The sequence below is a fragment of the Agelaius tricolor genome, unplaced genomic scaffold, assembly GCF_023055355.1.
Source record: "Agelaius tricolor isolate 1412-34295 unplaced genomic scaffold, bAgeTri1.0.p SCAF_8, whole genome shotgun sequence".
NCBI lineage: Eukaryota > Metazoa > Chordata > Aves > Passeriformes > Icteridae > Agelaius > Agelaius tricolor.
Genome location: NW_027269268.1, coordinates 15,097,126 through 15,120,744, shown reverse-complemented (window position 1 = coordinate 15,120,744; position 23,619 = coordinate 15,097,126). Strand labels below are relative to the sequence as shown.

Here is a 23,619-nt window from a genome sequence, read left to right as displayed (position 1 = left end):
TGGATGGATGTGTGCGGGCGGGTGCGCACGGCGGTGCCTGCTCGCGGTGTGCCCGGCAGTCGCACAGGTGCATCGGAGCGGGTGCCGGGCTGGCACCGGGGAGTTCGCACGGGGCAGGGGAGGCTCCCGGTGCGGAGCCCTGCAAGCGCCGGCCGCAGTGCGCTTACTTCGTGGCTTAAAATACACGTATAAAAAAGGAGATGAAGCCGCGGCGGTGTGTAACCCGCAGCGGAGCGCGGCCGCTGGGGACGGATTTTTTTATGCCTTTGATCTTTGTGAGGCCAATGGCCAAAAACGCGTCCAGGCTTCTTGTCTAGCAGGGTGCTTCCAGTCTTTGAAATTGACTGGGATTATTTTCTCCGTGCGTGGTGTGGGTACTGCATGGGGCTTTCTTATATTTTTGGATCCGCGGGCAGGCTGTAATGTGAAAGCAATGGGTGGAGAAGTTCAGCATCTGCAGGGGATGCCAGCGGCTCGAAGCCGGCTGGCGTCGTGATGCACCGTAATTATTTGTGAAACTCCTTTAGAAGGAGGAGGAGGTATGCAGGGGTTTGTAAAGGAAAACCGTACCAGAATTTCAAAGATGTGGCCTGAGGTTACCAGCTAGCTGTAATTTATTTTTGAGAGCGAGAATAATGTGAATTGCAGTTTTCTTTAAAAAAAAAAAAAAAGTGCAGAGGAAGGGGGAGATACTGTTCCTCTGTGTACAAAGATATCTAATATTCAGGAAGTGCGTTGGTTTGGGAGATGATTGGAATGGTTTGGCTTTGCCTTGGTTAGATAACAGTGGGCCCAATCCTTCTGCCCCCATGCAATTTCAGATTATTTCACCCATGGGAGCGATGCTGTTGAGATGGCATGGCTGATTGAGAAGGGCTTTCCCTGTTACTCACCTTCGTTTTAGGAAGCATGCTGTCCTGTGTGAGCCCGTCTGCCATGATACCGTGCTGAGAGACCAACAGATGCTCCGAGCCCCGTCTCAGTCATCCCTGCCAGTTCTCGGAAAAGCTGGATATTGCTGACTGAGTCCACGGGACCGTTTGCCGAGCACAGAGGTGCCTCTGCGTGAACAGGCAGCTGCAGAATAGGACTTTTACACGATAGGAAACTACTGGAAAGGATTAATGAAGCTGCCTGGCAAATGGCTTTAGTGGCATCTTCACAGGGAGGTTGCGAGGGAATATTACAGTAATGACGAGCAGTGTGAGCGCTTGCTTCACGGTGTCTCTGCTGCTACTTTTCTCATTGCTGCTCTCTAATTTCCATCTCCTCAGTAAATGCAAAGCTAAAAAGCTGCTGCTAGGAGGGGTCTGACTGTGGACCTGAACTTTTTTTCAGTGAGCGCTGTCCTTCGCTGCGAGGAGATTTATTTGTAAACAAGCATTATTTGACAAGTGCTTCTCGCAGCGTGCCTCCTTTGCCAATTGCTAGGGAGCAGCTCCGTGCCTGGGAATGGCTCACCCTGCAGTACCTGGAGCCCAGTGCGTGAGCAGCCTCGGGCAGTGGAGCCCTCCTGTGCCAGCTGACACTTGTCGCCAGTTTGGGTTTGAACTTGGCTGCGTCTGGGCTCTGGTGAGAGAGCTTCTCCCCTGGGGTTGGTTCTTTGGCTGGCTCAGAACTTTACCTTTGCTGAGATGGAGGTAGCCATCTTAGACCAGTGAATAATGTTTACAAAAGTTGGTGGTATTGGGTTTATTTTTGATTTATTATCACTCATCCTGCTCAGCGTGGGTAAACAGCTAGCCAATAGCCTGTGCTGTGTAGGCATGGAGCACATCAGTAGTTGCATAGATGATGACAAATTATCAGGATAATTTTTTTCTTTACCCCTGCATTGTGTTTTTTGTTTCTCTAAATCTTACTGTAACCCACAATGACTTCGTGGAATAAAATACATGCAGTTAACAATTCACAGTATGTGATGCTCTATTTTACCCTCTAGTGGAGGGAAGTTAGGGGAAAATGCTTTAAAAAAATCTAAGTTATGATTCAGAGGGGAGAAAAAAGTAAATTCATTGTTTTAGTTCCTTATCATGGAAGTAGCTTTTTCCATGAGTTTCAGAATCTCCTGCCATTTTTATGGAGAAGTAGTGAGTGCCCAACCTCTATCACAAATCTAATCACTTTCATAGATATATCCAAAAATGGATTGAAGGATATAATTGGGAAAAATGAATTAATTTTTCTCCAGCCTTTACTGTAATAGCAAAATAAAAAAGATTTTTGTTTTAATCACCTTTCCTCAGTTTATATGTTAAAAGCAAAACATGTAGTGAAAGAAGAAGACTCAATACTATTTCATGCATTTTCAAGTGTTGTTTAGCCATTATTTTTAACTCTTTAGCAGAGCTCATTGTTAAAACTAGACACTTGCTTTTAGCTTTGAGTAATGTTTAAAATTCAGAAATTAGTCCTGATGAAAATATTCCAGAGAGTACCCTGAAAGCATTGTGCAATTTTGTGAAGTGCTGGTATTCCAGAAGTGCATGGTTGCTGTAAAATGCACTCCCTGTGATCATAGGGTCCAAGAGGCAGCCCTGCAGTATGCCACTGGGCTTCCTACACTGCCTTTGGTTTAAAAATGCATGTGTTTTAAATCTTCCTGTTGTAAGTACTAGGGTTTGGGAAGTGGCTTGTATAAATTATTTATGTGGAACACAATGAATGACTGATTTGGTTGAAGACTCCCCCCCTTCACCCTAAACTATATGATTTGTTACACATCGCCCATGGATTTGAAGAGGTTTGCAGATCACATTTGGTCGTCACTTAGATGACCTTAAAAAGTGTCATGTGGGCAAATTATTAAAATAATGGAGTGTGTTATATCTGATTGCTTGTAACAAAGTAATTCCACAAGATATTTGCATAATTGTAATTAAATAAAAAGTATATTTCATTTTTGGGCTTTTCAGCAGAAGTGCTGATGAGGCAGTGCTTAACAATGAAGTGTACTGTTAAGCAAATCAAAAGAAATGCAGTTTGCAAGCATAACATTGACTTAAATAGACAGAGGTGAAAAAGGCAAAATGGATCTTTGGAGTCTGTTGTATTTGTTTTAAGACTAGAAGGATATTATTATTTTTTATGAACTCCTGCTTTGCTCCATTCCCTCTTAATTGTTTCAGGGCTTTTTGAAGCTTGCTTTATCTCAAGTATCATTTGTTATTTGAATGAATGAATAAATGAGTACAATTAAAGGGGTGGGTCTGGTGCTGGCAAAAATAAAGGAAGGTTGTAATTTGCAAATTATTCGTGCCAGAGCCTGAAATGAGCCTACCTGTTCTCAGTGTGTTGATTTGTGTGTGTGTGTGTTGTCTCATAGTGGTATATAATTTCTGTGTCATAGCACACAGATAAATGCATATTTAGCTATAACATTACAATGTTTATCTTTAATTAGTGAATTAAGTCTTTTTCAGGAGGTTTTTTTTTTGGTGTAGTAAAAGCAGGTGGGAAAATAGTCTTAATTTTCATATCAATGTATATAAATTAGTCTAATGCTTCAGATGAAAATACACACTATGAGAACGTTCTGCTTATTAGGTTGTACTGCTTGGCTTAGTATGTCGTGCATTCACACAACTATAGCATTTTGTGTAATTCTGTAGGTGTTGAGTGCTGCTGGCATGCTTTTTCCTTGTGTATGCAGAGCAGGTAAGTCTGGACACATTTCAGTGTGCTCACAGTGCCTTAAGGAGGCTGTAAGGAGTTATCAGTTCTGTATTTGGTGTATTGCAATGGTTCCCTGTGTGCTTGCCATGAGAGCAGAGCATAGCCTCAGTGCCATGTGTTTATTTTACTCACTGGAGTAGTCCCATTAACTTTTAAATTTACTGCAGTGGAATTACTGGTATGAGGAAGGACAGCTCATGTCTAATGGTCTTTTTGGGATCTGTCTGATGTGTGATTTATGGCTTTTCAAGGGGTTTAGAATGACTCAGTCATGGCTTTAAAATGGAACTACTATCCTTTTGACAGTAAAACAACATTTGAAACTCAGCACTTTTAAGTATATGACTAAAAGCATTGCTGCCTAATGACACGTTTTAAACATGGAAATAAACAATGGCAAAGATTGACTCCAAGATAGTGCCTGTTTCCTTCAAAGCTCATCTTAAAATTGTGATAAATAGTAGAAAACAGTCAAACTGTCTCAAACAGTAATTGACTGCTTATAATGTGGTAAATTTTGATACTATAATTTGATGTATAAAGCAGCTATTTGCACATCAATATACAGAGGGGTTAATTCCATGGAAGGAAGGGAATTTGTTTGGCTTGTATGACAGATTCTTCCCCCTTCACTGTTAACTCTCCCACCATTGCCTCACTTTTTAGCTCCAGTATACAGTCCAGTTCCATGTCTGCTGCTCTCTTTCTGCTGAATAAGAAAACACAATCTTGCCCACGGTGAAATGTTTATTTTTTACACTAAAAATTACCAAGCTTTTTGCAGCAGGCTTGCGGGAGGCACAGGTGGTGAGGTAAGAGCAGGATTTCATAAAATCTGGCAGAAGTTGAAAAGGTGGGACAGCTTTTGACGTGGTGTCCTGTGCTCTATTCTTGCTGGTTTTATGCTTTATTGTTCCAAGGATTTCCATGCTGCTTCTGCAAGAATCCCAGTGTCCACCGTGTGCTGAGAAAGTTCAGAGCCCTTAACCTGGGAAAGTCCAGCTGAATTAGCTCAGCTTAGTGATGGTGTTGGACCCTGTTGGCTTTAGGGTTCTAGACCCCCCCAGTCTTTCCGACTTGGAGCTGCATTTCTAGAGGTCCATTCCTGTAAGTGTGAAAGTCTGCACATACTCGAGTGGAGATGAGCTTTAAACATTGCTCAGGGATGTCATGGAAATTAAGCCCTGCCCCAAAATAAGAAGAAAACAAACTCTTTTTGCAATTTAAAAAAATATTCTCACTTCCTCTTCAGGAATAAATTGGAGTCTTTATATGGAATAAGGGCAAAATGAGAGAAACCCCAAACACACACAGATTGGTCACTTTGTAGAAGCACTGAATTTCTTAGTTAAGTGCTTGCTTTTATGGAGGAAAAAGTACTCACTCAGCTCTTCAGTAGGTACTCAACCTATTACTGTCCATTAAAAAGGTTTAAAAAAGAATGCTGTTCTTCTAGTAAAACATGTAAACGCAGAATTGATATCTGTCACAAATGCACCTTTCTGAGTAACCATAAGTGCTGCTGAGAGATGAGGCCTCATTTCAACCCAAATGGACTTGAGCTGGGTCTTTTTCTTTACTCAAGTATGGTGCAGAAATACTGTGTTAATTATTGCATTGGAACAAACAAATTTTTTAACTTTCTCTTCACTAAATTGGTTTTCTTTGATCTCTGCTAGAAAAACTGATGTGTATTTAAAAAGTTTGTTGAGAATTCTCTTTTTCCTCTGAAAATATATTTTATTCTTAAGGTGTGCCTGTTTTTTGGCACAGGCAGAACGGAGAGCTGGATTGTCCTTTGTTGTGCCTGTCCCTCACTCTGCTCTGTGACAAACTGGACATTGAGGTGACAGGTGAAAGCATTTCCTGCCCCAGCTGCTTTCACAGCCAGCTGTATTGGCAAACCTGAGCACTGGCTTTCAGTAGCTTAAGCTCTCTCTAGGGATTTGTTACCCTTTGAGTTGTCTCTTTCACCTATTATATCTCTTCCAGTCTCAGTTTTGGTATTTGCTATCTCTTTGGTCAGTGCATTATCTGAACCTCTCCGAAGGTTTAATGCACTTATCCTCTTGGAGGTGGAAAGCAATTATCCCTGTCTCCTGCAAGGAAGCTGCTCCAGAGCAGGCAATCAGGAGGAGATGCAGGCACTGTGATCCATGGCTGCTGCTGGGTGTGGTAAGTGATGGGTGGGTGGCTGTTTGCAGAGATGCAGAGCTTATTGCCTGCTGTGGACAAGGGTGCTGGGAGATGCAGGCTGCCCTGGGCTGTGTGTATGAGCACAGCTTTCCTGTTTCTTGCAGAGAGGGCTGAAGATGCTTTGGGCCAGAATAATTGCCATGGGAACATTTCAGTGGGTGCTGTTTCACCAGGAGTGGTGTTGGTGGTAAAACACGCTCCTTTTCTCTCCCTCTTGCCTGGCATTTGAGTGGTGCAGCAGGTGTGCTAGGAGCACTCTGACCAAGGTGCTCAGGTGACCACTGGCTGGAAGCATGAGTGATGCCTCCAGAGAAGGTGATGCTATGACAACAGGTCTGAGAATTCCCCTGTGAAGTGATCTGGCATCCCTGAGGAGGAAAGGGATTCCTGCTTCTTGTCTTCCCACGGGCAAGCTCCTGAGAATCTGTTCAGCAAACTGTGCCTTGAACAGGAAACTCTGCATGAACAGCAAACAGTACCCTCAGAGGCTGAGAGCTCCTCAGTGTAGGTGGCTGTGTAGCAGGTGTTGAACCTGTAGGAGAGAGGATAGAACCCTGGGCTTGCAGGCTTTCATGTCATTTTGGTGCAGGGGGCAGTATTGAAGTGTTTTGCCAAGGTGTTAACTACTGGGTTCTCTAACTTGGATCACTTCATGTTAGAAAGAGATCAGAACAACCAGTCTGAACTTAGTAATTCCCAGAAGGGATAGAGGAACACCTGAGAGAAAATCAATTATTCATCATCAGTAATGAGCATTTCTTGATGCTTCTGAGTGGACTTGTATCACTTCTTAAACTGTTTGTCCCAAAACAGTGAAACTACTTGGGGAAATTATCTACATACCTACTTTTTTAAGATAATTTCTAAAAATAACCCAGTCATTTTGGCTTATCCATCCTTGCTTTACTAATACTCAAAAGCAAATTCTTACTAAAATGTGTTGACAATGTGCTGTTCCCACTAGCTACCTCCACCCTCTTCCCTCCACAGAAATAGAAGGGATAAACTGTCAACCGCCCTGCAAAGCCAGTAGATCATTTTAAACATTTTTTTTCCTCCCAAATGCTTGCTAAGCATTATGTCAGTTCCTCTTATTTTCTACTTGAATGAATTCAGTGGCAGCAGAGTAGTCATTATTTTTAACAGGAAGGCTTTATTGGTGGTGGACAGTGGGATCTTGCAAGTGCACTGGTGCTGAAAGCTCACAGCCTTGCCAGGCCTGGATATACCTGTGCCAAATTTCTTCAGTTTAGATATATGCATAACAGAAATTGATCTCAATGTCTTTTAGGACACCTTTTAGGAACAGAGACCACAGAAGACTGTATTGCTTTTAGTTGTTAATTTAGGGAAGAAGGTGAGATTTCATCTCAGCCCTGCTAGCAGGTGTTTTGATTGCACTGAGAAGGTGTTGGGGTGCTAACATTCAGCTTGACTCTGTGTGTGCTTGATGAGGTGCTAGCTTTAAGCAGGGTCTTGAAGAAATTGCTTCCTTCAATGGCTGCAGATGCCTTGACAGTGGTTGGAGGCCCTGATCTGCAGGACAGCACTGGTATTTTGTTTCTCCATGCAGGCTGGTTGTCAGGTTGCAGGTGCTGGTTGCATGTTGCATTCAGTGGAAGCTTCTTTTTCTTTCTTAGTGGTAAAGTGATACTTGCCCAGATGGTTACCCAAAAAAGTGGGGCTGCAGCCAGCTTAGAAATCTGCTCTTGTGTTGGTACAGTGTTGTTTCCAGTGAATTTGATGAGTGAGAATGGAAGTGTTTTCCAGGCCTTCTTCACAGTGAATAAACCCTTTTCAGTTAAATGGTGATTTTGGTGGGAATAGGAGTGTTTACCATTAAAGAAAAGCAAAACATTCCTGAAGTTTTTAAGTTTCCAGGCACTTTGGTGTCAGGCTAATCCAACCACTTTCTTCCATTAAGTAATGTATGGTGGGAAGAACAAATGACTGCCTCTTGTTTTGACTGGAAATTTTTGTAAGGAAAAACTCTGCAGTTTTCTGGTTGTTTTAGTGGGTCAGGTTATCAAAGTGAGCTTTTGGTCTCCCTCCCTGGTGCTACAGCTGGTTCTATGCACATGGGGAAAAAATGCAGCCAACCTGAAGAACTTTGTCAAAGGGCAATATCATTTCCTTGTAAACAGTGTGTTCAAGCAAATTACAGATGTAATGCAGAAATTACTGGATTAAATTCTCTAGTTGGTGTTATGATTGCAATTGTCCATCTGGCCTTAAAAATCTATGAATCTGTGATGCAGATTCATTTTGGCTCTTGCTATAAAAGGGAATCATGATAACTTGGATCAGAATGAAGCCAACATAATAAAATATAAATCTGCAGTTAATATTAGTTTGCAAGTTCATTAAGTAGTGTATACTTTCCTCCTCCAGTGGGCTATAAATAATAGGTTCTGCTACAGCTTGTACTCTGACGTAGCTTGTTTCCACTGATGGAAATATTTCAGAGGCTCTTGCTTCTGTGTGTTTTGCCCCTACTCAATGTAGCTCATTAATTCAAGGCATGTACTCCCTGATGACCTTGATTTCTTTCAGGAGATACATTTTTTCATTTGTTTTTGCTTTCATGAGTTATTTTTGACTTTCACTTCTTGGACTACCTTGGATATATACTTTTTAGAGAAACACTTGGCACAACAGGGAAAACTGTTGGACAATGAATGAACTGCAGCAATGAGCTGCAATAAAATCAGTGAAGATTTATGAAGCAGGACAACTTTGACCCATTATGATGATGATGGAAGATTCCTCTGCTGTCTATATGTCTTGCTAGTGCTGTGACCCCTGGAAGTACTGGAGGAAGGATGGGGGTGTATGCACTGTAAGGGGAAATGAGCTCTGTTAATGATGATGTTGGCAGCTGTGCCCCCTCCTTTGGGTGGAGGGGAGTAAAGGTATGAAGCTTGGTGGAAAGTCTGTGATGCTATTCTTCTGATGACCTGAGATGAAGTCTCAGGTCAGATGAAGACCTCAGAAGAGGTCTCCTGAGACCTTCTGATGAAGTGCAAAGTGCTGCTGTCACATCTTGTCCTGCACCTTGACCCCCATCCAGCAGAAGGTTTCACCTTGTTCTTAATTGTCAGTGAGTGTTCCTGTGAGAGGTTTCTTTAAATGTAGTTGTTCCCACGAGCTGTGAGTGCTGGGTCAGAGCTGGGGCTGCCTTGACCACCCACAGAAAGCTTGGAGGTCCATTGTGTCCTGCAGTGTGTGTGCAAAGGGGGCCAGGAGCCTGGAGGAGGATGTAGGAGCATGACCTTCTTTCACAACGAACTTCAGCTCCAGGCTACCAAAAATAACATTCACATTCCTGTTAAATTTGTAACAATTTTATTAAAGAAAGTTTTCCTTCAGTTGTTAAAAACAAAACATTTTCATTTAAGTGTTAACTTTTATTTAGGTTTAGTTAGTTGTTACTTATTTAGAAATGTGCTACTTTAGAACTCATGTGATGTCTTGAAGTATCTGTGCAGGCTTTCAGGAAGGTTTCTTTACTCCTGTTTGTTTTGTGATGGAAGGTGGTTTTTTAGGGTCAAAGAGGATTTTCTTTCCCTCCTGTTTTAGGTATATTTCAGTGGGATAAAATAAAAAGATATTCTTATGGCTTTACATACGACTTTATCATGATATAAATTCCATCAGCTTTTGCTATCCCGACCATTTTGCCTATTCTAGAACTCTTAGTTAGAGGATACTTTGGTAGAGGATGCCTTGTGGTAAACCTTGGCTTGCAAATGGTGCTACTGAAGAGCAGCATTATTCAAGTGTATGATTTGTTGGAAATTAGCTCAAAGACCATGGCAACTCTGAAGAGTTCAGTTTTTGTATGTCTACAGAGACTTTGCCCCAGTGTAAGCAGTGAAGGATTTCCTGGAAGATCTTTAGATACTAAAATGGCAGGAGGATGTGTAGCTGGTAGGATCAGAAATACTCCATGTTCTAGACTGTTGGTGGGGCATTTTTGATTTTTAGCTTGGGGTTTTTTTCCCCCGCTTGAAATTGGAGTGAAGGAAAAAAAAACCCCACCACTCCAGATGATCCTGCTTCAGCCCAGAGCCAGAGGAACCATCTCATTTCAGTGGTGTGATCAAAACAATCCATGAATTGGTGGCTCCTACTTCAGCCATTGTACCATCATTTTAAGCCTGTCCTGCCTTCTCCTGGGCAAGCTACTGCTGCCACATGTTTTAGGTGGCTGTGCCAGGTGGGGAGCTCTGCTGTGCTGGGGAGAGTTGGTTTAGGTCAGTGTTGAATTTCATGTGCTTCCTCCCAGCCACGGGCCCGGTGTAGCCATGATTAAGCTGCTCAATGCCAGTTGTATGACCATGACAAGGACATTTGAGTAAAAAGCTATATCCAGGCTCCCTGACAGATTCCCAAGTGAAAAATCACTATTAATTCACCAGCTAGAGTTCAGGGCAAAGGTTTAGATCATGTCTGTTTTTACTCTAACTTGATTGCTCACCTGTAGTAACCAGCCTGTCAGAGGACAAGAGTGTATGCAAACTCCCCAGGCTATTATTCTGTATTAAAAAAAAAAAGAAGCTGTGGTATGACTTTAGACTTAATCATCATTTATCCTACCCTGAAGGCATGGAAGTTAATGATGATATAGATCTGTGTGGTTTTGTGTTCCCCTTGACTGAGCATTAGAAATAATTAGGGCTTGTGGGATGGATACACTGATGGTGGAGATGAGCAAAAAATATTATATATTATCTTCCAAGTTTGCTGGCAAAGATACAGGTGCTAAGTGTGTGCTTATGGGGTCTGAGGTTTCTTGCTTTTTTGTTGAGGTAAAGCTAGCTGGTGCTGATAGAAAGGAAGTAGGGATAAAGGACTTCTGTTATTTTGGAGCCTTTTAAGGTTATGGGCCAGTCAGAATTGCTAGTAATTTCTGAAGAGATTTTTTTTTTTTTCAGCATGGTTAGCTCTGCAGTATCCCAAGTGCTCCTGAGTACAGCTCTGGGTTATGCCCATGGAGTAGGCAGTGCTGGGGTAAGTCCAGGAGTCACCCAGGAGCTGGCACTGGACCTTTTGAAGTGTGCAAGCCTTGCACACATAGCTGGTGGTGTTCCTGGATTACCTCCTTTGGTGTCCTGAGTGTTTGGATTACTTAGTTACTAAACACAGCCAAATACATTCTGACAGTCATCACAGGTTGAATAGGGAGGAATGGTTCTGTTCCTGTTTTCCTCTGTTCCAGGTGTCTATTTTACCTGCTGCTTGCTCACTGATTTTTTTCCCCCAGCCTGGCCAAGTAGCATTATTTTTGATAAAAATAATTTCAGCAAAAATAATGTTCCCACCAGGCTGGAAGGTGGTGGGAAGAGAGGTGGTGCTGAGCCTGTCTGGGCTCGTGCAGTGGGACCAGTGTGTGCTCCAGTGACCTCTGGGCAGTGCAGGACAGGAAGGCTGCCTGAGAAAGCATCCCCAAAGTGTGCCCCCACTGCCATGGGGAACTCCTGCACCTGGGCTGTTGGAGGAAACACCCCTCCCTTGGAGTGGGGGATGCTGGGGCCCTGTTTTGAGGCTGCACTGGGGTGGGGTAGTGACCTGCAAATGGTGCAAGTGAAGGACAGACAGACAGACATACTGGAAGTGACTGGGGAGGGTGCTGATGGGGAAGATGCCGACACCTTGCATCTCAACAGAGCAAGTGATAATTTGTGTTTATAACGTAGAATTTTGGGGCTTCTCAAAGCAAAACATCTCTGTCCTTGGAGGTGTTTTAGGTTACTGGCTAAATGTATTCATCAGAGCAGATGGATGCAGTGCAGTGGTTCAGATGCTGCAGTGTGGAAGCTGCCCTGAGCTGCCCTGAGGGTAGGTGATAGCTGCTCATGGGGCATTCAGTGCCTGCTGTGCCTTACAGCCCCTCAGAGCCTTTCTGAGCTGTGCTGGGAGCCCAGAGCCACGGACAGCTTCAAGTCACTTGTCACTTTTGCCTTCTTGGCACATGAGTTTTGAATTACTGCATGGTGCCTGTCAAAAGGTGTGTTCCATCCTATTTATTTATGCAGAATGCGAGAGGATACAAGAGGAATTGAGTCTTTTCTAGCTGGGGATTTGGTATTCATCTCTGCTAGCTGACTCGCTAGTCAGAAAATTCCCACTGACTTGACTTAGAGTTGAATGGGCTGTATTATTTTTTCATATGCAGAAAATTATTTTGAATTGGAAGTTAATAACAGCAATTTAAAAATTGTCATTGATAGAAAGATAATACAATATTTAGTTGTATCATGTTCTTTTTATGATCTGATGTTCGAATAAAGCACTTTTTCTGGTTTTTCCTTAATTAGCGTGTCATGAAGAAGCTTGTGACATCAAACACAGCATCTAATTACATTCATTAGTAGCATCTCCAGGACAACTTTTAATTAAGTTGTACAATGTAGATCAATACTTGTTTTGCATCCATTGCAACTTAACGACAGGAATATACTGTTCTGCACAGTTTAATTACAGTGATTGTAATAGAAGGAATTTGAGTAAACCTGCCATTTTAGCAACTTCATTGCTGTCTCTTGCTTTTTAAAATAGTATATAGTTATAACATGGGATGTGTTGTTTATGTGTCTTATTTTGAAGAATATTTTGGGGTCACTCTTTTTATCCCAAGAAAATAGAGTGTAGCTCCAGAGCATTTGGATGGCAGTGCTTGGCTTCAGCTGAGGCAGGAGAAATTAATTACCATTTTACCTGGAGACTTCACAAGGGGAAAGGCTGGGCATAACTGGGTGGCATATCTGGTGGTAGGTGATAGCAGTAGCTTTATTTTGCACAGACTCTGGGGTGGAAAGCCACCTGATTGTATGTTTACTTACTGTGAATACAGTCCAGTGTAGTCTCTGAGTATTGCTTCCACCACATGTCCTGTAGTTTGGTAGCACTGACAGCTTCCAACTGTTTCTGCTTTTGGCAGGAAAAAGCAATCCAGAAATGAAAACCCTGAGCCACCAAATGTGTTTTTTACTCAACATAGCAAAAATATACTTGACTAGGCAGAACATGTATGCCTTGTGGTAGTGTCCTGCATTAATACTTGCATGCATTGTGAAAATATCTGGATAGACAAATCACTTTTAAGATAAGTGTTTGCCCAATCTGAGAACTCTGTGTTGTAATTTTTGTGTTTTGGCCTGATTTTGTGTACAAGGGACTACAGCAGTCAGCCTTCAGTGCAGTACAATAATAAAGACCAAATTGATTTAGAGAACTTTGGTTTTTTTCCAAACGAAATCAGTTGCTTAGCCTTCCTTTGTTTTTAAATATTTCTTAATATTTTAAAGGAGCAAGCTTTGCAGTATAGTACTTCTGGATTTTCTTACTGTGCCTCCATAAATGGTGTAACCCTGAGGGTTAGTTATGATACATGCTTTCTTCAAATTTGTGCTTACAACTTGTTTGTTTTTTTCTCTGTAGCAATCTTTAAGTACTTACATCATTGCAATTCTAAAGAAAAGAACACAAAACCTCAGCATCCATTTCAAGCTTGTTCTTGGTCTAGATAATCACGTGCTAGATAGTCCTGAAAGTCCAATTACCAAAACTTCCAGTGAGATTTTTAAAGAGCACGCAGGGTGGAAGTCACTTCCTTTTCAGGAAGAACATGAGGACAAAAAGTGAGGTCTTATGCAAACAAATATACTGAGAGAAGTGAGTCTTGTAATCTGATGAAGTATGCTATTAAGGTAGACAAAAGTTGCTCCTAAATTGAGATTTTGGATGACAATTGATGATTCAATCTTCTGCCTAGGAGATTTAGAGCCCTGGGTGCAGGAGGTGAAAGCTCAGCACCAGAAGCTGCCATTGTTTTTCTTAGCTGAGTTAAGTTTGTGTGGATTTAGTCACTTCTCACTTTTTACCCAATATTTCAGATAATAAGAGAGGAAAAAATGTTACAAACTTGGCAATAGGTTTTTTTTTTTGCTCTTTAATGTAAATTGTTGGTTGCTTGTGTGACTTAAAGTTGTTCATGAATTTTTGTGTGTAGAAGACAAAAGATTCCTTGCATAGCTTATAATGAAGATGTCAAAGACTTGGAGGAAAATGTGGAAGAGGAAGAAAATTATAGATTGCTGATGAAATTAATACTTGCACATATAATACTTAAAAATTCCTGTTTCATTTTTGTCCTAAGGGCCTGATTATGCCAAAAAATACATGCCACCTTAGAAGAAATGTGTGTATAAACTTGTAAAGATGTTTGTGAGTGTATATTTTTACCTATATACTGTATGTCTGACATATACATGTAAACACACAGTGTCCATGAGGTACTTATTCCCCTGGCAGGTCAAGGTCATAAGAATGTGCAGGATCCGGATTTTGCAGAAGTTCAGTGCATTTGCAACTTGGTTTCTGTGGCAGATCTCAAAGGAATAAGCTAATGGATAGAGAGAATTGTTTTCATTGTATGATCTCATTGTTAGAGGAGTTATTGCATTGTTATTTTGCTTTACAGAAATTCAACTTCCCTGGTTAATTATAAACGATCTGTTTACCAGAGCCATCCATACCTTGAAATATCTGCTGAAGTTTGTAATCCATCTGTGTTCTTTAACAGTTTTTTTTCTTTTATTTTCAGTGAATTTACTGGACTCACGTACAGTAATGGGGGACCTAGGATGGATAGCCTACCCAAAAAATGGGGTAAGTCTCTGCTGTTTGCTTTCTCTCTCCCAGCTTATACTAATCGTTTCCATTCGGAAAGTAGACTACTGGGTTTAAAAACTCTCTAGAGTGATTTGTCGGCAATGGAGGGAAAAAATAAATAAAACAACAAGCTGTGACTGAAGAAATGGAGCTGTATGGCTAGGGAATTGATTTATTTATGTAGCAGAGCCAGCCACAAGTATTAAAAAAATAATCATGAGTCAGCCTTCTCACTCTTCCCCCCTCACCAAGAAAATCCATGAGGTTATTTAAATTTCCCTTCAATTATAAATTCTTGGGTTTTTTCTTGAGTCTTTGCGGTAAATGTGGAAAACAATTTTTTGGCAGTTAGCTTCTGAAGAGCAAGATCTGGAAGATCATTGTTAGCTTTAAATGAACAAGGCTGTTCACAAATACATCTCAGATTCATGGTAAAGTTCTGGGACTTGATAACACTGAAACAGGAGCTGAGTTCTAAGCACCTTGAAGAGCCTCTGTCCCTTACCTATATTAAGAGCTGTTCAGCCTCAAGAGGAGACAACTGAAACAATAATGTCTGTGAGTGAAGGGAGGGTGCCAAGAGGATGGAGCCAGGCTCCTCTCAGTGGTGCCAAGTAATAGAACAAGAGGCAAAGGGCAGAAGCTAATACACAGGAAGCTTCACCTGAACATGAGGAAGAACTTGGTTATTGTGTGGGTGATCATGGGTTATTGTGTGGGTAACAGGTTGCCCAGAGAGGTTTTGGAGTCTCCCTCACTGAAGATACTCAAGAACCCTCTGAACACAATCCTATGCCATGTGCTCTGGGGTGGCTCTGCTTGAGCAGTGAGGAGGGACCAGATGACCCACTGTGGTCCTTTCCAATCTGACTCATTCTTGTGATTCTGCAGCTGAAAGAACCTGGCCTCCTAATTTTATACTTGAAGTAAATGGTGGAGTTTAGATGCATTAATACCCTCCAGTGTATCTGCTTGACCTGACTGCATCACACAAGTACTCTTGGCTGTGATTTTTGGTCTTTGATTTGGGGCATCTGCAATGCTGTACTGTGACAGAGATTTAGTGCAGTCTTGAAAGGTTGATTTCTGCACCATGCTGGGTTTTCCTGTCAGTTCCTGAAATGCCATGAGCACTGTGTGAGGTGAGAAAGCATCCTAAGTTAGAAATGCTTCATGACTGAGCCCTCCAACAGAGCGAATCTCAGGAATGTGTTATTCCAGAGTTTTAGTCACCAGATGAAACAGACTGCATAATTGTCTTGGACTCCAGTTGGATTGTTATATAGATGGTGTTTATATAAAATTCAGCCAACCTTGAAAAAAAATATATATATTAGACAGTAAATTAAAGTTTGGCTTTCCATATATTCTGTGTGGATGAAAGGTTGTGGAAATGGCAGCCTCACTTGGACAAGCTGCATGTTTACAGGCACTGGTTACAGCAGGGATGTGCAAGCTACACAGGGATCTGAATTTATTTTCAATTCATTCCAAGATCTAATCCTGTTAGGGTTAGTCTGTAACCTTTTTTTTAAATCTATTGATTTAAAGCTGAGAATAAAACTTACTTCGCTTGCTTGTGTGGCCATCAGAATGACCAGTGCCAGATATGCTGGCAGAGCAATATTTTGGTGCCATGATGCGCCATAAGGATCCCAATATCCAGTTCTTAAAGGATGGTTTTATTTGTTTTTTGAACATCATCTGGTATTTTTCTTGTGGTATAAAGCCCAATTCTGGTATATCCCAATGCCCCTAAAAGAATATCTGTAGAAAAACAGGGCTGAGAAGTCCAGAATTCTTCTGAGTCTGTATGTGTAGATGAGTAAATCAAAAGCTAACTATCCTATACATAACCCACAACTGTGTCTTTTCATTATTTAGGGAAACCTTTCTATATTTACAAGCTCAGTTTCCAAAGAGCACATCAAAGTACACTCAGGAATGCCAAATTAAAGGTTACTGACTCAATAGGGAGATTTTTTTTTACATTAATTAACTTCTGCTTTGTGTTTAAAAGTGAATTAGGCAGTTGGTTTTCAAATTTCCAGAAATCTCATCTTAATCTTCTTTGTTTTCATGGGACATTATAAAAATCCAGGAGGTTAGTCCAGCTGTCTTTATTTTTTTGTCTAATATATTTGCAGTATTTTATGAGCACTAAAAAAGGTCTTTCTAGAGTTACTTCTCTAATTGCTATATCTGCTCTGCAATCAGCTACACTGCAGTTACACACTCTTTGCTTAATTTTTTTTACAGTATCTACCAAATATAAATATTTAAAGTCACTCTTTCTTCAGGATTTGAATTTGGAAAAGGAGGGAGCTTTAACTGTCATCTGATATAGGCGTTCTTGTGTGTTTTGGGGCATTCTCATACAAATTTGTTATCTCAGGATGTTCTCCTAGGGAAAATTTTCAAGGTCCCTGGATCTGTCTGCACAGTCCCCCCTGAAGGAAAGGAGCAAGAATGTCAGGATGTGTCACACTTTGCTGTGCCGGAGTGTGTAGATACAAACCACATTCTGAAGTAAACTTCTCGATGCATGGTGTTTCACTATTGCTGTGGACAACATCCTGTGGAGTGCAGTCACTACTCAACAGTGGTGCAGTTCCAACTGAAGATACATTGGTTCTCTTCCAGTGTTGCTGCTTCTCCACTTGATTTTTATTATAATCTTAACAGAACCTAAATACTTTTCTTAGAACTATAAGTGCTAGAAGTAGAAGAATGTAGCGAGGCACAGTTGCTGTTAAAGAAAGCAAGTGTTTAGTCTTTGGCATTGTATGGGAGTGCTTGGGAGAAATTATCTTTATACCACAAAGGCTCAAGCTGGTAGGTTTTGAAAACAGATTTCCACATGTAAAACAAACAAACAAAATCCCACAAAAAGCCCCTACCGAGACAATTGGGATAAGAGGTCCAGGCAAGCCAAATGAACTTGCTTTTGGCAGATCCTTTGTAGATATCATAGTCTAAGCTTCTATTACAGCTGTGTGCTTTGTTAATGTTTGTATATTGAATATTTAAAACATTTCATGCTCCAAAAAGATCCAGTTGCCCTTGTTTAGTCTCTTGTTCACCTCATTTTTTCTGAACACAACGGGAAAATGTGATCTAACATGGGAAATGAAAGCAGCATTGTATGGGAAGGAGGCTGACTCTCCAGCCTGGAAACAGATCAGGAATAAAAGTAGACCTGTTTTGTGCTCTCATCTCAAAGCAGTGTGTGCTGGCTCACCTTGTGAGAAGTGGGTTTTCTGGGCAGGGAGACGAGCACTTCAGCCAAGGCTGTCCTCTGAAGCGCTGTGTCTGGCGAGGCACTTACCTGGTACTGGTTTGGGTGGTGGCCATTATCCTTGCAGCCTGGTTGGCCTTCATATTCCCCATGCACATAGGAGGTCGGAAAAATCCCCCTCTTCCTTCATATGGAGTACTGAGGGATGCATAGGAATGAGATGACTGAAATATGCTATGGCCAAGTTGGGCTTTGAAACATTGCCTTCTGGTGTGAAGAACCAGCTGTTGAGCAGGAGAAAGGGCTTCCTTATTTCTGCTGCTTTTCCCCAAAGGATAAGTAAATTGCAGTAGTGTGGCTTCCTGGCTGCCCTGTGTGGGTTCAGCAGCTTGCAGCAGTTGTGCAGTCAGCTCTTAAACATGCATTTTATCTGTTAAAAGCGTGAGCAGAGTTCCTGTGATGTACTCATGGCCATGGAGCTTAGAAAAGGGACTCTCTTCCTGACAAAAGAGCACGGTCAGCATGGAAAATACTGTTCTTTTTGTGCTCAGGTTAGGAATTGATCCTCTTATTACATGCCAAAGGGACAATTTTGATTTATTTCTGCAGCTCTTGTAAGTTTCTTTTAACTTGAAGGTGGTTATTGTAATTACTAGAGGCTATATCTGGAAAGTCTGGTCCCTCTTGTGCAGTAGGAAGCCCTCCAAGCACACGAACAAAACCAGTCAGGTTTTCTATTAAAGGCTTGTACAGCAGGTCTGCAAAGTCTTTCACCTCTGGACCGATTGCTGGGGCAGTGCTTAGGATTGCCCAAAGTGGGCACATCAGAGGTTTGTGTGTGCATTGCACGTGGCTGTGACACTGGACAGCTCTGACCTGCAGGAAGGGCCTGTGCTTCTCTGTGCTAAACATACATTTTTGTGCTATGGAAGCTTGCAGTGGTCGGAACAAGAGTAAGTGCTGTGACAGAAATAGTCAGGTGAGGTCAGGCAGTGTTTGTGGGCTATATTGCATCCTCTTCCTCCCTTGGCTGGGCAGGAGGCTGTGTCATGCATTTCAGCTTGCTGCAAAGCCATAGCAGGGGCTACAGAGCAAACCCATGCTGTGCAGTTTTACTTGTTCTGGCCAAGTGAAAACAAAGTTGGTGATTAAAATATATATATATATTTTTAGCTGGTTTGATTTATTCAGCAATTATATCTGATTTTTGTTTCAGTGGCCCTTATAGGGCTGATTTACTTGTTTGACCCTCCCTCCTTTCACTGTTACTTTAAAATTCCTTTTTTTACAGATTAGAAGTACTATTTTTCTGTCCAAATCAGAGTGCTGCACACCTGCTTTGCTTTTGCACAAAGGGTTCTCTTCCATCTCCTCCACCTCACATTGATTTCCCTGAACTTCCTGTAGCACAGAACAGGAAAGTCTCTGTGGTCCTTGGGGTATTGCTTCTGTGCTGTGGCTCATTGCACAGCTCCATGTGATGGCTTTTTTTTTTTTTTTTTCCTTATGCTCAAACTGGAAAATAAGTATGTACTGAAGAACCTGAGGAGATGTTAATTTTCTGCAGTGAATAAAGAGTTGTGAGGGAGCTAGATGATTTCTTGCACATGGACAGCAAGAAGGAAAGCAATTGCCCCTCCTTTGGGGGGGTTAGTAAGGCCAAATACTGAAAGTTGCGTAAATTGAGCTAGACTGATTCTACAAGTTGTTTCTAATTGATGTAGGATATTGGTCTTGATTTTTTTTTGGTTGGTTGGTTTGGGGTGTTGTTTTTTGGTTTGGTTTGGTTAGGTGTTTTTTTTTCAAAGCAGCATTTCTGGCTTATTTTTTTGAGGATAGGTACCCTAGGGTGCCTCTTTAAAGTTAAAACAACAGCAGTTTTAGATTACTCAGCATGATTTGGGAATAGATTCTCTTGCCCTCTGTCAATCCTAGTTCAGATAGAGATTTAACACAGGAATCTTGGATTGGAGGCAGTGCTTGCCCTCAGGGATAGAAATAAAATAAAGGGGGAGGGATGAGGGCTAGTGAAAGGAGAAGGAGGATTCTTGGCACCATTGAGCTGTGTCATGTAGTTATGATTATAATTGGCATTTTCAGGGCAGTACTTTTGGCAGCCTGTGGTTTTTTTTCCTGCAAATGCTGCTGCTCGTCTGTGACCAGCGTAGGAAAGGAATTGAGAGGGATCTGCTCTGTGGTTTAACCCCTGCCAACAGCTAAGTCCCACACAGCTGCTTGTTCCTGTCCCTCTCCCCAGTGGGATGGGGGAGACAATCAGAAGGGTAAAAGTGGGAAAACTCATGGGCTGAGATCAAGGCAGTTTAATCAGTAAACTAAAAACCACTTGTGCAAGCAAAGCAAAGCAAGGAATTCCTTCCCCGCTTCCCAAGGGCCAGCAGGTGTTCAGTCATCTCCAGGAAAGCAGGGCTCCATCACAAATAACTGTGACTTGGGAACTCAAATGCCAAGGATATTCACTCTGAATGCCAGGATATTCACTCTGGATGTCCTTCCCTTCCTTCTTCTCCCCAGCTCTATATGCTCCATATGGTGTGGAATATCCCTGGGGTCAGCTGGGATCAGCTGTCCCAGCCGTGTCCCCTCCTAACTCCTTGTGCACCCTCAGCCTTCTTGCTGTAGGGTGGGGTGAGAGTCACAAAAGGCCTTGACTCTGTGTAGCCTCTCCAAGGAAAACATCCCTGATTTATCAATATTCTTTCCAGCACAAATCCAAAACATAGCCCACACCAGCTACCATGAAGAAAATTAACTCTATCCCAGCCAAAACCAACACATATTCTAACATATAAGAATGCAATTTAAACGTTAGCGGGAAGCATGGTGGAAGTAATACTGAGCAGCAGAACTACTGCAAATGGCACCCTAAAAGCCTGCAATTTGGCTGCTTTGTTTATATGTACACATTTTTGTACATGCACACTTGAGTAAGAAACAATACTGCATATCCAAGGGTTTGAAATAAACTGTGTAATCCAAGCCCAAGCAGTAGTACCTAATGTTTTCTGTTATATACCAAGTAAAGGAATTTTACACAAACCATGTGTGGGGTGATGTTGAGCTCAAGAGTTGAAACATATGGGGTGTTTTTTCTCCACTAGGATTTATTATATATATAATTTTAAATATATAGTTATATATATAGTTATATGTCTGTCCTCTGTGACTCTCTTTCTGGTACTTCATGTCCATGGTCATTTAACTCATCCCATGGGGCTATGATGATGTGTCTTCTTTTGGTTGTGCTGCCTGTTTAGTGTGCCAGAGTGATGCATGCTTGTTTTGTATAGCATAACTCCAAAAAAAGAGCTTGAGCTTTGGGTTGGGAAAGAGGTTATTAACCAGAGGTTAATAATGCAACTGTATGAGACCCTTGTGGTATTTAACTAATAAATGTGTTTTAAAGCAGAACTGACTTCATGTTTCCAACTCTGAAAGCCCCAGAGGGAGAATGAAGATGCTGGAGTTCAGTGGGAGTAGGGCACTGCCATGAGAGGTAAATTTGGCCAGCAGACTATTGTCCAAATGGGTGGATTTCCCTGCTGAGTTGGTGATGCTCACAGAGCTGCATTTGTTTCACAAAGCTTTATTATACCAATCCAAATCTAAAGAGATCAGCTTTGCAATGGGGAATTGGATCTTGTGTGAGAAGGCTGATGGAGTTGGGTGTAGCACAGAGTCTTGGGCTGGCCCACAGCCAGAGAGGAAGGGGAAAAGCTTTCATCCAGGGTTGCAATGGGTAGGACAAGAGAAGCAGAATTTGTTTCATCTAGACTGGTTCAGGTGAGATTTGATGAAATGTGGCTTCTAATGGTTAGTCTATGGGGCAGGTGTGGGATTTCTGTCACAGGAGGTTTCTGACAGCAGGTTAGACTCTCTCTGCTACTCTGGTCAAGCTGAGTTAATCTCTTCTGAAGGAACAAACCAGGTGGTCTGCTCTGACCTATTGCAACCCTAAGTCTGAAGCCCTTCTGTCTGAAAGTTTGTCCTGACTCTGTCTATGGTGAGATCTGTTTTTGTTTCCCTCTGAAATTTGGTGTGCCTTTTTTTTTTTTTTTTTTGGGGGGGGGGATTGAGTATTGGTGGGTGCTGGGTGTTGTTGTTTTTTTGTTATTATTTGTTTGTCTTTTCTTATTTTTTTAATCTTGGCCTGACTAAAATCAGGTTACTGATCACTCATCCATCAACCTGCATTTAAGATCCACTCTTGATACCTGCAACATATTAGCTGCAGTATGTATCTGCTTTTAAAGATACTCATGCTAGACAAGAGTTCTCATTGTATAGCCTTACCATTTAATTCATGTCCTTTCTCATATCTCCTTTTGTATCTGAAGTCTAATCTTTTCACTCCATTTGAGACTGCTCTTGTTGTCGTGTCCTCTCAGCTGGCTGCCCTTTGGTTGTGTGCTGTTGACATAAATCAGCATTTATTTGGGAGCAGCATCTGGCGAGGTGTAGGCCTTATTAAAGGAGATCTAAAATGCCTAGAGTACTCTGAGGTATTGTAAAATAAATTAATGCTAGTGAGATTAGGAATAAAGCAAATCTTTATCTTGGCTAGAACTGTATTACTGGAATAATATATTCTACATGGGAAAAAATAAAGGTTGATCCTTCAGTATATCATTTTGTAAATACTGTTGTCAGCATTAGGTTCCTCCACACAGGCTCATTGGGCAAACAATAATCTCCTTTCATGCTAAAATGTCTTATTTTTTCTCTAGTGTCTAGGAATTACATTGGGGGATAAAAGAGCTTTGAAGAGCTTTATCTTCAAAAACCATTGTTTTCTTTGTTGCTTTTGTGCCAATTTCAGAAATATTGGTATCCAACAGTTAGTAACCATACAATTAAAATGTATTAATGTAGTGCATTCATGGAAAATCTGAAACTATACAGAATAAAATATTACCATTACAGAACGCATATGCAACAGCCCAGGGTTTTCAAAACATGCATTAGGATTTTATACCTTATTTTATGAATTTTTGAAGTATGTTTCTTACTGGTTCATGTGCCAAATATATATATCAGTGGGTTACTTATCACTTAATTGCATAATCATTTTATAAGACTTCAAATGCACTGGCCCCATTTGACAGCATATATTTTTCCTCAGGTTAATGGTGCTTTTCTTTGGTAACTAAATTCAAGAATGCAGTCCTGTTTGATTTTTTTTTTTTTTTGATGTTACTTATTCAGGAAAGCCAGCCCAAAAAAAACATTAAAAAGAAAGAATGCTAGCTTCAAAAAGGTAAACACCTAGTAGGTGTGTTCAGAAGGAGAACATCTGAAATGCAAAATTCCTGAAAATAGTGTTAAGATGGAAGCTGGTATTTTGTCTTCATGGCAAGCCATTGCCTTGTGTATACACAGTGAATGAGGACAATAAAAATAGAGAGCTAATTTGAAGACCCTTCACCTAGCTGGAAACCTGAAAGGAGAGCTTTCCAACTGACTGTTGTGTTGCTGCAAAGTCCTGGTATGTGGTTATCCTACTATTAAGAAACAGTTCAGCAGCTGAACATCTAGGATTGTTAGAACAAACTTCCATCCATTTTTCACGTTATTAATGGAAGTCATTCAGGATTTTCTGTTTGCTTGTCCTGATCAGAAAAACAGGGTGTTTTTCAGTTGCTGAAGGCTACATGCACATAAGTGGAAGGTGAGGCTGGGTTCTTGGCTATTGAAAGAAAATTACAGTGTTTTATTTCAAAGCTCTTCTTGTCCCAGTATATTTTGGGTTGATAGTCTTAATTTATCTTCAGGCATCTTCATTTTGAGGGAAAAGGCATACTGAGCTATATGATTTA

At 41.3% G+C, this 23,619-nt stretch overlaps 1 protein-coding gene across 11 annotated transcripts in view; it reads left to right on the top strand.

The window, feature by feature from the left end:
• EPHA5 (EPH receptor A5) overlaps window positions 1–23,619 on the top strand; it is a 193,165-nt gene that overhangs the window by 723 nt on the left and 168,823 nt on the right. For all 11 annotated transcript variants that reach the window (XM_071431710.1, XM_071431709.1, XM_071431704.1 and 8 more), the window contains exon 2: window positions 14,480–14,544. In XM_071431710.1, the coding sequence (XP_071287811.1) occupies window positions 14,480–14,544 (65 nt within the window). The remainder of the gene's footprint in view (window positions 1–14,479; window positions 14,545–23,619) is intronic.